The sequence below is a fragment of the Saccostrea echinata genome, unplaced genomic scaffold (genome assembly GCF_033153115.1).
Source record: "Saccostrea echinata isolate AGI-Se365-2 ecotype Australia unplaced genomic scaffold, CSIRO_AGI_Sech_v1 ptg000032l, whole genome shotgun sequence".
Lineage (NCBI taxonomy): Eukaryota > Metazoa > Mollusca > Bivalvia > Ostreida > Ostreidae > Saccostrea > Saccostrea echinata.
The window spans coordinates 3,246,434-3,259,899 of NW_026889781.1; the positions used below are offsets into that span (position 1 = coordinate 3,246,434).

At 36.2% G+C, this 13,466-nt stretch overlaps 1 protein-coding gene across 1 annotated transcript; it reads right to left on the reverse strand.

Moving 5' to 3' along the window:
• Positions 1 to 8,200: 8,200 nt before the first annotated feature.
• On the reverse strand, positions 8,201 to 9,657 carry LOC133197830 (muscle M-line assembly protein unc-89-like). Its single transcript, XM_061334020.1, has 2 exons — positions 8,866 to 9,657; positions 8,201 to 8,473 (listed from the first exon to the last, which is right to left on the reverse strand). The coding sequence occupies exons 1-2, from the start codon at positions 9,655 to 9,657 to the stop codon at positions 8,201 to 8,203; spliced, it is 1,065 nt and encodes a 354-aa protein (XP_061190004.1).
• Between the last annotated feature and the right edge of the window lie 3,809 nt (positions 9,658 to 13,466).

Genomic DNA, 13,466 nt, shown 5'->3' on the forward strand with positions numbered 1-13,466 from the left:
ATACTTATTAAGCGGATGTTGCATTATTTTGTATGCTTTCTGTGGTTCATGACATTATGCTGAAAATTCTTTCCAAAAAATATTTACTTATACATACGTATGTTTATCTAGAGTGTTCCAAGAAAAAACATGTGTTGCCTGCTATATAGGCTCATAAAAGTTGCAAATAAATCTAAGGATGGTCAGGTATTTGCTGTACAGTGCATAAAAAAATCCACAAATAGGAAGGCTCTGATAGAAATTGACAATATAATAGAAAATGTTGAATATGATTCCCCTATCCTCAAAACTAAACAAAATAATATTACAATTAAATCAGAAATAATTATAATTTAATGCATGTTTCCAACAATCCTCTGAAAGTCTGACTATCCCTATGATATTGACTTTACTACACTTGAATTTAACATTCAGCTGATTTTCAAAGGAAATACTTAGTATTCAAGATATCTTTATCTAAATTCACACAATGATATATTGTAAGAACTATTCAAATGTGTCCATTTTTTTTACCTTGACTTAGCTTTTTCATTTTGCATTTTGTTCAGTTTTAAAGGAACTGGTTTTTTTTATCCAAATACACATACAGTGTACTATCACATGTTGGTAAGAAGTATTCAAATGTGTCCTGAATTTTTTATTGTGACCCCTATGATATTGACCCAACTATTTCAATCTGCATTTGGCTCAATTTCAAAGAAATTATTCAAGATATTTTTATCTATACACATATCTGAGATAAACTATGTCAATTTTTTTTTATCTTGATCTTCCCTTTGACCTTGACCTCGCTATTCCTTATTTTGCATGTAGCTTAGTCTTAAAAAAATCTTTTAATTTATTTTTATCTATGCACTTGCACTGACACATATTGGTGATAACATTTCAACTGTGTCCAAATTATGACCTGTTCCTTTTGTTAATCATTAATCTGACTATTTATTTTAGTTACAGCTCTTTTTTTTTTAAAGAAAGTATTCATAATATTTCTATCAAACGTACAATAACACAAAATTGGTGAGAGTTATTCAACTGTGTCATAATACTTCAAACCTTTATAAAGTTTCCTTTGACCTTGACCTCATCATTCCTCCTTTACTCTGATTTTGAACCATAGAAGCCTGATGCTTTTTTCCTTGTTTCATCAAAACTTATCCTGGGTAAGGCATTCATGTCCTGTTATAGATTTTAATTTCTTTTAATGAAGGTTGTTATCTAGAACACTGATATCTCAAATACAGGGATACATGTATGTCGAGGTGAGTTGGCACTCCCTAAAATCTTTTTTTCAGCATTCTTCATGTTTTTAACCCTTGTCATTTCCAATCTTTCTGCGAAAATTTCAAATTGTTATTAAAAAAAATGAATTGCAATGTTTATGCCTTTATAAAAAAAAATTTAAACAAAATAAAAACAAAATTTTACCTATCAACCCAATTTTTTATTAGCAAGTAATGGTACATGTATACAAGCATGTTTTTTTCTTAGGCCTGATGTCTTATAGATTTCATTCCAGTTAATAAATCTTGTTGATCGATTGATTGTTTGTTGTTTAATGTCCCTCTTGAGAATTTTTCATTCATATAGAGATGCTACCACTTGCTGGTGTAGGGCTACAAATGTTGACCTATACTCGGCACTCAGGGCAAGTGAGGGATATTTTTCGAGCCAGCACTTACTGTGACAAGGGACCTTGGTTTATACAGTCTCATCCAAAGGACCGGTCTCCACGACCCGCAGTGGGATTCGAACCTGCGACGTAAGGATCAACTCCTTACTCCGCGACTCTAGAGCAGACACCCTAACCACTGCGTCATGCAGGCGACAAGAAATCTTATTAAAAAGTCTAATAAACTGTAGCTCTGTACATTGTATTTACCCTAAAATGTGCGAATTCAATGCATCACCAAACTCGATAAATCATGATATCTGTATAACAACATATTGCTGTTTCCTAATTAATGAGAATTAGTTTGTGTATATATATAGTGCAAACATATAGTGCATATGCATATATGCATAGTGTATATGCATATAAACATATCAAGTTTTCAAGCAATAATTACTTAAGTTGAACTTCAGTATCCATGACACTGATATATTGAATATCATGGATATGTTGAAAGGGATTTTGAAGTCCCAAACCCTTATTCTTTGGGTATTTTGCCCTGGATATCTTGAATCCTTAGATATCAAGGTTTGACTGTATTTAAAATTTTTGGAGTTTCATTGTTATTCTGCTAACCCAGTTAAGCAGGTATTACTATTTCAATCTATACTATATGTCTTGTTAATTCCTAACCCATACTAATTATCAGACTAGTAATCAATGACTTCCCTAAGTAAGTTGTGACTTATTGACCACTTTCGGGTACATTAAAAGTGGCAGATTCAGGACCCCCCTCCCCCACTCCAAGATATTTTTTTTATATTGTCATTTTTACAACATATTGCATAAATGAGATTGTCTCTTTGCTATATCCAAACACATTGTTCTGTATTGTATTATATGTATTAAAAAACCCAAACATTTACTTATTGTACATGTAGTACTCTTAGATAGATTAAAGGCCAACTGAGTTATAATTTTTAATATTATACTTTCATGTAAATTAGTTGAATCTGATTCATCAAGAAACATTTGTTAAAAACACTATTACCCACTGAATAATGAAGCCACACCCTCCAGGATAGCAACAGTCGACATTGCTTGACTACAGGTGATATTCCAAAAAAATATTGACTCTGCAGAATTTATGCGCGCAAGGTTCACTGTAATGTGATTGTTTGTTTGTTTGTATGTTGTTTAATGTCCCTCTCGAGAATTTTTCACTCATATGGAGATGCCACCACTTGCCGGTGGAGAGCTGCAAGTTTTGTCCTATACTCTGCACTTACGGCCATTGAGCAGTGAGGGATCTTTTTTGTGCCAGCACCTACTGCGACACGGGACCTCGATTTATATGGTCTCATCCAAAGGACCGGTCTCCACGTCCCACAGTGGGATTCAAATCCGCGATGTAAGGATCAACTCCTTACTTCGCGAATCTAGAGCAGGCGCTCTAACCATTGCGCCATGCGGGCGACTCACTGTACTGTGTATTTGTATAAAACATTAAGTATGATATGAAAAATACTTCATGTAGTTGCAATTGAGGGTAACATTGAAAATTGTCACCCCAAGAAAACCATTGTCAACCTCGGCTGTGCATCGGTTGACAATGGTTTTCTAAGGCTGAAAATTTTCAATGTTGCCATGGTTACACTCAACTACATGCAGTATTTATATAATACAATCTCAAACTTTATATTACTGAGAAAGAACTTCAAGATATCCAAGGATTCAGGATATCGAGCCTCGGTTGACAATAGTTTTCTTGGGGTGAAAATTTTCAATGTTACACTCAACTTCATGCAGTATTTATTATATTATGCTGAATGTTTTTGCGAATACATATAAAAGTGAACCTTGCATGCATAAATTCTGCGCAGTCACTATTTTTGGAATATCACCCGTCATGAAGCATTGTTGACTGTTGCTATGCCGGAGGGCATGACTTCATCATTCGGTGGGTAATAGTGTTTTTTAACAAATGTTTCTCGGCGAATCAGATTCAACTATATAGCAGCAGAAATAATCTGAAAACTGAAAGCCAACCAAAATGTTAGTCTAAAAATGTTGATTTATTTTGCTCCCATCCTTTTGCATAAAGAAAGCTTGAAAATTCTTTCCATTTAACTCACATTTATCTTTTTTAATTACTAATAGTATGCGCAGTGGTTATAGCATTTGCTCTGGAGTCGCAGCTTACATTGCGGATTCGAATCTCATTGCAGGACATGGGGACAGGTCCTTTGGATGACAGTATATACCGAGCTTCTGTTTCATAGTATGCGCTGGCATGAAAAAGATCCATAATTGCTTATGGGTGCACAGGTCTAAATTTTTGGCCCTCCACCGGCAAGTGGTGGCATCTCAGTATGAGAGAAAAATTTTCAAAGGGATGGTAAACAAGCAAGCAATTATTTTAATTACTTGTTCTTTAATATTAAGCAAATATGAAAGAATTTTATTTTTTCTCTTGAATATTTTGCAATTGTATCAGAGCTTGAATACTGTTCGTTATCTCCATATATTTCGTCAAACTCTTTCTTTCACATAAACTTAACTTTCGGGAAGTTCTGGTAAAGTCAAATTACTGGTATATAAAATATGAGATTATATGATGAAATAATTTCATTAGAGATGATGAAATAATCTCATTAGATAAGGCAACATTATTTAAAATAAATTGTTTAAAACAGATAAAAAACACTAAAAAAAAAAAAAAACAAACAAACAGATAAAAGAACACTAAAACAAATTCACTTGTTTTAAGTAAAATATTTACATATGTTTATTTACTAAACATATTTTTTTAGGAAAAGGTAAGTCCACTTTTATCATTCTTGATCAGGAAATTCGGATTATCCCACATTCTACTTTTACAACCAGTAACTCACAATGACTTTTTTCAATATCCTAATTTTAAGTGCACAAAAGACAAACTTAGGGCCTATAATTTATTAATTTATCTGTTTGCAATCGCATTGCCTTTGACAAACTACTTTAAAATGTCGGAGTTTCGAGGAAATTCAGTCAATATTAATAAATGTTATGTAACATATAAAACTGATTTTAAAGTTTAAAATAATAATTACATTAAAGACGGTACGTTATTTTAAAGTTAATTATTTCAATTAATAGAGAAAATATCCTTAGAAGAAGTGCAACTTTATTCACGTTCTTAACTGAATGTCATTTCTAACAAAATAATCTGTTAAAATCATGTTATAATTTTTTTTATCAGTACTCTGGTCTTTAAGCGACTAAATAATAATAAAACATATCAAAAACAGTTAATTCGGATTTTGTACTATGTAAAAATTGTCAAAATATGTTGTTAATAACTTACTTTTACTGTTGATGTCCATTTTCACGGAAGTTACTCGTGCGCATGCGCAAAAAATCCATCAGGGGAATGTGTGTAAACGCCATGATGCAGCATGAAAATGTGTGTGGAAAAAATCACGTTCAGACCGGAAACTCACACTATGAACAATTTTGTATTTTCTGGGTAATATACGGTGCGAAATTCCGTTTTCAACACTTTAGAAAACTCACTACATGAGTGTAAGTGGTGACTCTTCAAAATGTAGTGACTTGCTGGTGTGTTACCTAGTGCGTGTAGTGAGTATCGGGGTCTTACAAACACACACACACACACACACACACACACACACACAAAAGACAAACAAACAAAGAAATGTGTCAGTATATTTGTAATCCGAGGTATATCTCGAGGATGACTTCTGCTTACACTTGTATTACTGTCTACATGTATATATCACAATGTAAAATTCACTGTTTCAGAAAAACTTCATTTTGACTTGAATTTTCATTTTCTTACTTATGTCATATTTTATTTCTCACAATATCTTTAACGAAGCTAAATGTAATTGTTTAATTTTTGTACTCTTTTTCATTACAAAGAGACAGAATGCTATGTTCAAGAACTGTTTATATCTGTTATAACAACATTAATGAATTATCTGTTTTTCAACTCTAAAAATCAAAGATTCATTTAGTTTATTTAATTAATCAAAACCTTTGAATCTTTCATTCATTTTCTTAATGTAAACACCTGTCATTTATTTTGTGTAGATTCTTATAAATTGTCATGTTTTTTTTTCAATCTTTAGTCTGGAATAAACGATGGCCACTTTCCACATCCAACTCGCCAGGATTCTGAATTCAGAGGCCACTTCGGCCAGATCCAATTCGATCACGTTTTACATGTTTCTTTATTGTTTTATGTAGACTGTTACTCATCTAATAAATACAGAATCCTTCATCATTCGTTTTATCTCTGGAATTGCATATTGGTTGACCTTCAGGAATACGTCATAAATTACAAGGCCGTTTATTAACCCCTTCTATCATACACTTAGTATTCTGATTTATCAAATCTTAAAAATCAATTAAAAAAATTGCATTCAGTGCATTTTATTTTAATTAGATACATATTTAATACGATATTATAATATAAGGTTTCATTCAGTGATACATGTAAAAATTCAAATAACAGGCAAAAGAGGATTTTCAAAGAATTTTGCACAATGCAAAATACCAAAACTTCCAAGTACTCTATTATTATTATTATTCAATTTCAAATGAAATTTACTTTGCATTCCAAAAATTTTCATAGACCAGAGATTGTCAATGTGGTGTACAATGTAAGCATGAAACAAGGGTTAGCATGTATAGTTCTTTACTTAAAATCTCCACACTTCATTTTCAAAATTCACGTTAAGCACATCAAAGATGCCTGAAGATAGGGTCCTCTGAGGTCTATAACAAGGGTGGACCTATCCTCTGACACATATGATTGAGCATATTAATCTTGATGGATGAGAGAGAGACAGTCAATTCTTACGGAAGCATGCCACGCCAGTACATGACGGGGATGACATCAGCCTTCAGGTGGTACGTGGTCCATCTCTCCTTGCCCTAGGCCTGGTCAATGGGGAAAGTTTCCAGGGGATTATCATCATAGTCAAACTCCGCCAGGATGCAGCAGCCCTTACGTGTGATCAGAGGACGAAATACGTACTAACCGTCATACTGAAAGACAATGCTTCAAATAAGAAGAGCATATATATTGTAGATTCCTTATTATACGCGAGTACTTAATATCACAAAATTGCCCCCAAGACGTCAAATCGCGAGAACATTAATTCGCGAGTGGATGATTATTCTACAGATATTACATACATTTGATTAAGCGCCATAAATTAATATAAAAGCGAGTTATTTTATTTTTTGTGATTGGCGCTAAAAATCTCGAGAAATTACGCGATAATTTATTCCTAGCGTACATTTAGAAATCTACTGTATGTCGTAACAAAACTTAGGTTGAAACACTGTTGTAGGACAAGATTCAAACGTGTTGTAAGAGCAAGTTCATATTTAAACTTTTTTCCTGAGTTATTAAATTATTATTTTTTTTTAAACTTGGGGCTTGCAATGATGAGATTGAAAAGCAAAGAAATTAGTAACTTGATCAAGGTGGCATTTAGAAACCTAAATATTTCAAATGTTTGCAAATGATTATATAACCTCTGTCTATCAGGTACACATAGCTGTTTCTATTGCTTATGCTAATTATTTTCATGATATAAATTTTGTAACATACTGAATGAAGAAAATTGGGGGGCAGTTTCACCTTCTTCTGCACTGGTGTTCCATCCATTAAGCCAGTCCCGGAATTACACAGAAAATCGAGAGAGAACAAGTTTGGCGCGGTTTCTGAATTCTCTAGATTTTCCGTGTAATTCCGGGACGCCTCTATATTTTACATAGGTAGAGATGGAAAGCAACAAATTACGAGAATTACGTATAAGCTATAAATTTTTCTACTCACCAGTAAGATAATGAAAACTTGCAGATATTCAAAATCATGTCATCCAAAAGAATCTCTTTCGCCAGTTTTGCAAAAACTATACGCATCTTCTTACATTTATAGAAGATGAATATACATTTTCACATTTAATATCGTATTATGTTTGCTAATCATCGTTGATGGCTTCATTTTTTTTTTTAATTCTCTGATACGCTCCACATTCCCTTCCCTTAATTCACTGCCTCCCCTCAGTGGCCTCTTCCTCCTCAGTTTCTTCCCCCGATTCCTCCAACATCATCATGGACGTGACTACACCCTGGTCCATATCCCAGGGGCGGATCCTAGATCGTTTAACATTTGCATAAGCGGGAGTCTGTGTGTATGAACAGCAGGGCTGGGAAAATTAAATACGTTTTAAATTTTATAAAACTTGATTAACAAGGAATTAATTAAAGTGTAAAAATATGATAATGTAAATGATCCAGATCATGCTAAAATTACTCCCCTCACCCCCCCCCCCCCCAAAAAAAAAAAGAGGAAAGAAAGAAAATGCATCCGGATATCTTGCAAAACAACACAAACAAACAAAGAAATACATGGATATATATATAGGTGTAGTTGTCTTATTTAATTCTTTTTAATTTTATTTCATTTTTTTAAATTTTGTTTCCATCGTGAAAACCCATTGTTTGTAGATCTAACTCTGTGATTATGACGCTTTTTCTTTTGTTAGTTATTTGTCTTTTGTTTGTTTGTTATTATATAGAACTCACTTCTTGTCCTTCCCTCTCCTGAGTTGGCTGTTGACGTCCACGTCTACCACTCGCGTTGGCTGGAGCAGATTTAGCGCGGGGCTTTTTTGGCCTGCTGTCTGCTCTTTCGACTGTGTCCGTAAATCTCTTCATCCATTTTTGGACAGACTTCCATTTATACGCCAGCTCCAAGTTTCGATCTTTTTTGGGAGTCTTGGGTCGGGACGATTTGGGTCGGGGTTTTCTTGGAGAGGAAATATGCCCTTGTGCACACCTAGCCTGATGAGGTTGATGTAAATACAACAAAGAAAAATAAGAGTTTGCTCGCAATATGTTTAATCGAACCCCCCCCCCCCAACCTAAAAAAAATTACTACTTTCCAAATTCTTTAAAGATTTCAATGCAAAAAAGTTTCTTCCCAAAATTTATTAAAAAGGGGGCTTTTTTAATTATGGGCAAAAACATCAGCGAAGATGAGAAAGGGTGGGGGGGGGGGGGGGGGTCCGGTGGGCACCAACCGATAGGTGCCTTTGTGTATATTGCATGTAGTAGATTTAGTGGACTTCATAAAATACTATAGGTTTCTTTATTATATAGATTCCTTTCACAAGGTAAATCAGCATTAAATAATAATTTTAATATCTATTTTGTAAGTCATTTAACCTTTTTACCTGTTTGCTTTTCTTTTCCTTCTGAACTTTGGAAGCATGGACCCTGGACTCTTTACTGCAGGAGTGACCGGAGGTAGGCAAGGTAGAACTAATCCGAGGCTGCGCAGTGCGAGGCCTTGTTCCAGTGGTGGTACGCGCTTTTTTGCAGGGAGCTGGAGCAGTTCTTTCTTGGATCTCGTGCTCCTCGCCGGATTGACTTTCCAGGTTGGAACAACTTGGAAGGACAACAACAATATCCCTTCTCTCTTTGTCTTCTTCTGGGGCTACAGAAAAAGATACAATTTCTTCCAATTCCACAGAGAAAGATACTGTTTTGGGATTCTTCGTCTTCTCTTTGGCTGCTTTGAATTCTGATTTTTCTTGCGACATTGATGAACGGTCCTTTTCTTGGTCGCTATGGTCACTGGATGTTCGGGAGAGCGACTCTCCATCAGTGTCCTCCTGCCCGAAGTCTTGTAAATCCGGTTGTGTAACACCCTTAATACTTGAATCGGTGGAAGTACAAGGCTGCTCTAATTCTTCCATTTCCAGGCAATCGTGGTCTCTGGGCGAGCTGTCGTTCTCTCCCTGCCGTGTCTCCTTGCTTGGCTCAGCCAGTTCTCTTCCAATCTCCGGCGGGTCCTGGAAGGAGTTATAGGGGGAATCATCAGATGTTTGAATATTTAGAGGCTGGATCCTTGTCTTACGAAATAAATTTGCAATGCGGCGGATGCCTCGAGGAGGGCCTCTTCTTGCATTTTTAATTCCGTTTCTTTCCTCTGGGGAAGCGCATTTCGATTTAATACACCCCATTTTAACTGCTCTTTTTGTGCGTCAAGATAACGCAAACAAAAGTAATCACAATGGCTACAGTACCATGACATCACAGTAACAATTGTGACGTCATAATAGCCAATGAACTTTTACTTGCAATTGTCTGTATGCATATCCTGACGTCACAACTTTATATATCCTTTTTGCTCTCACCTAAGTGATAGTAATGTTTTCTTTAAAAACTTGAAAAAAGTGACAGCCAAAGAATAAAAACGCATAATTATTTTGTATAAATTGTCCATTTAAAAAAATTATACGGATTTTTTAAATTAATTTGCCAAAATTCAGTTAATAAAGTACATGTACATTATACATGTGTTTTTTTTTTTTTTTTTTTTTTAATTTGTAGAAATTCGAAACGCTCCGTATTTGAAATGGTATTCGAAATAAGTAAAATAACGCTTTTAATAGTTTCTGTGTATATTTATTATATAAGCTAACTGTAACATTGGCACTTGTCAACATGCCGATCCAGAATTTTTTTTCGGGGGTGAAGGGGGGGGGGGGTAATTCTATTCCCACTAAAGAAACCCAATACAGATTTTTTTTTTGACAAGCAAGCAAAGAAAACAAAACAACTTGTCTAAACCCCCCAAAACTGTAAAATCTATTTAGGGAGTAGGTGGGACAGGAACAAGTTACCTTTCTTCATTTAATTATCATATATCTAAATAATTCCTCTTACGAATCACCAGGGGTCTGTGTTTTTTAGGGGGGGGGGATTTCCACGCTCATCTTTTTCTTTCTTTCACAATAAAAATTTGAAAACCCAGGGCATCCCATGCTAGATCCGCACATGTGTCAATTAATTCAGTAGTTGGATGGCAGGGAAAAATATAATCATACATGTAATTCAGACATGTATGGATCTTATTTACCGTGTGAAGTGTAACCCACTAACTTTTGAACTCTTCAACCGCTGCACTCTCCCGTGGTTGGTTTTCATATTTGTTATCCTCACAACGTCAGGGTCATGAATCCACTCAAAGAAGTATTGTTTTCTTTGTTAAACGTCCCTTTCGAGAATTTTTCACTCATATTGGGACGCCACCACTTGCTGGTGAAGGGCTGCAAATGAAGACCCATACCATAGGCACTCCCCAGCTTAATTGTTAAACAAGAGGCCCATGGGCCACAACGCTCACCTGAGTAACTTTGGCCTTGCTGTTTTTCACCCGATTTCCCCCTTGTAATACCTATTGTGGCCCCGCCCTACCCCAGGGGTCATGATTTGAACAATTTAGAATCTACACTACCCAAGGATGCTTCCACATAAGTTTCAGCTTTTCTGGCCCAGTGGTTCTTGAGAAGAAGATTTTTAAAGATATTTTCTACATATTTCAATGTAAAACTTGGATTCCCTATTGTGGCCCCGCCCTACCCCTGGGGGTCATGGTTTTTACAATTTAGAATCTACACTACCCCAGGATGCTTCCACATAAGTTTCAGCTTTTCTGGCCCAGTGGTTCTTGAGAAGAAGATTTTGAAAGATTTTTTTCTACATATTTCAATGTAAAACTTGGATTCCCTATTGTGGCCCCGCCCTACCCCCGGGGGTCATGATTTGAACAATTTAGAATCTACACTACCCCAGGATGCTTCCACATAAGTTTCAGCTTTTCTGGCCCAGTGGTTCTTGAGAAGAAGATTTTTAAAGATTTTTTCTACATATTTCAATGTAAAACTTGGATTCCCTATTGTGGCCCCGCCCTACCCCCGGGGGTCATGATTTGAACAATTTAGAATCTACACTACCCAAGGATGCTTCCACATAAGTTTCAGCTTTTCTGGCCCAGTGGTTCTTGAGAAGAAGATTTTTAAAGATATTTTCTACATATTTCAATGTAAAACTTGGATTCCCTATTGTGGCCCCGCCCTACCCCTGGGGGTCATGGATTTTACAATTTAGAATCTACACTACCCCAGGATGCTTCCACATAAGTTTCAGCTTTTCTGGCCCAGTGGTTCTTGAGAAGAAGATTTTGAAAGATTTTTTTCTACATATTTCAATGTAAAACTTGGATTCCCTATTGTGGCCCCGCCCTACCCCCGGGGGTCATGATTTGAACAATTTAGAATCTACACTACCCCAGGATGCTTCCACATAAGTTTCAGCTTTTCTGGCCCAGTGGTTCTTGAGAAGAAGATTTTTAAAGATTTTTTCTACATATTTCAATGTAAAACTTGGATTCCCTATTGTGGCCCCGCCCTACCCCCGGGGGTCATGATTTGAACAATTTAGAATCTACACTACCCAAGGATGCTTCCACATAAGTTTCAGCTTTTCTGGCCCAGTGGTTCTTGAGAAGAAAATTTTTAAAGATTTTTTCTACATATTTCAATGTAAAACTTGGATTCCCTATTGTGGCCCCGCCCTACCCCCGGGGGTCATGATTTGAACAATTTAGAATCTACACTACCCCAGGATGCTTCCACATAAGTTTCAGCTTTTCTGGCCCAGTGGTTCTTGAGAAGAAGATTTTTTTCTACATTTTTCAATGTAAAACTTGGATTCCCTATTGTGGCCCCGCCCTACCCCCGGGGGTCATGATTTGAACAATTTAGAATCTACACTACCCCAGGATGCTTCCACATAAATTTCAGCTTTTCTGGCCCAGTGGTTCTTGAGAAGAAGATTTTTAAAGATTTTTTCTACATATTTCAATGTAAAACTTGGATTCCCTATTGTGGCCCCGCCCTACCCCCGGGGGTCATGATTTTAACAATTTAGAATCTACACTACCCCAGGATGCTTTCACATAAGTTTCAACTTTTCTGGCCCAGTGGTTCTTGAGAAGAAGATTTTTTAATGACCCCACCCTATTTTTGTCTTTTCTTGATTATCTCCCCTTGGAAGGGGGCTTGGCCCTTTATTTTAACAATTTAAACTCCCCTTCACCCAAGGATGCTTTGTACCAAGTTTGGTTAAAATTGGCCCAGTGGTTCTTGAGAAGAAGTTGAAAATGTGAAAAGTTTACAGACAGACGGACGGACGGACGGACAGACAGACGGACGGACGGACGGACGGACGACGGACAACGGGTGATCAGAAAAGCTCACTTGAGCTTTCAGCTCAGGTGAGCTAAAAATATATATCTACTATACTAAGTATAGTAGATATATATTTTTTAACAATTAAGCTGGGGAGTGTCTATGACCCATACTCGGCACTGAGGGCCATTGAATAGTGCCAATTTCTACTGAGACATCGGTGTACATGTTCTCTTCCGAGGAACCCGTCTCCGCGTCCCGGAGAGGGATTCGAACCTGTTGTGAGGAAGTGAATTAGTCTGCACGCTTTCTTAATATTATTATAATGTATTGTACATGTAGGTGTAAGATTGCGAAAGAAATTCAAAGCCTACCCGGGCTACAAGTGTTATGAGTAACACATGCTATTGCAGTCGGGCGGCGCTTCTTTAAATTATGCTACATCTTGACTATATATGTATTCTAGTCTGAATGCATAAAATAAAATAAATAGTTAAAATGTGAATACATGTAAAAGTGCGTGTAAATGCATTTTAGTTTTCAAAGTGTATAAGCAACTGCTTACATGTATCATTCCATTGTCGTGCAACGACTACCGGGTTCCATGGCATGAACTGATGCGACGGTGCGATGTCGCTATATACATGTATATATATATATGTATACTATTGTCGCGATAGCATGAGAGCCATAGTAAGTATCGCTTTATCTTCAGGCTATCATCGCTTTATTGTACCATTGCAATCATATTTCGCCTCGTATCGCTCCATCAATATCGACATCGCATCATTGTTATT

What these genes read in the sequence shown, in the direction of transcription:
- LOC133197830 (XM_061334020.1), bottom strand. Translation starts at nt 9,657, where the DNA reads ATGGGGTGTATTAAATCGAAATGCGCTTCCCCAGAGGAAAGAAACGGA. An exon ending in AGGAAAAGAAAAGCAAACAG is followed by an intron (nt 8,474 to 8,865) that starts GTAAAAAGGTTA and finishes CAACCTCATCAG; the next exon opens with GCTAGGTGTGCACAAGGGCA.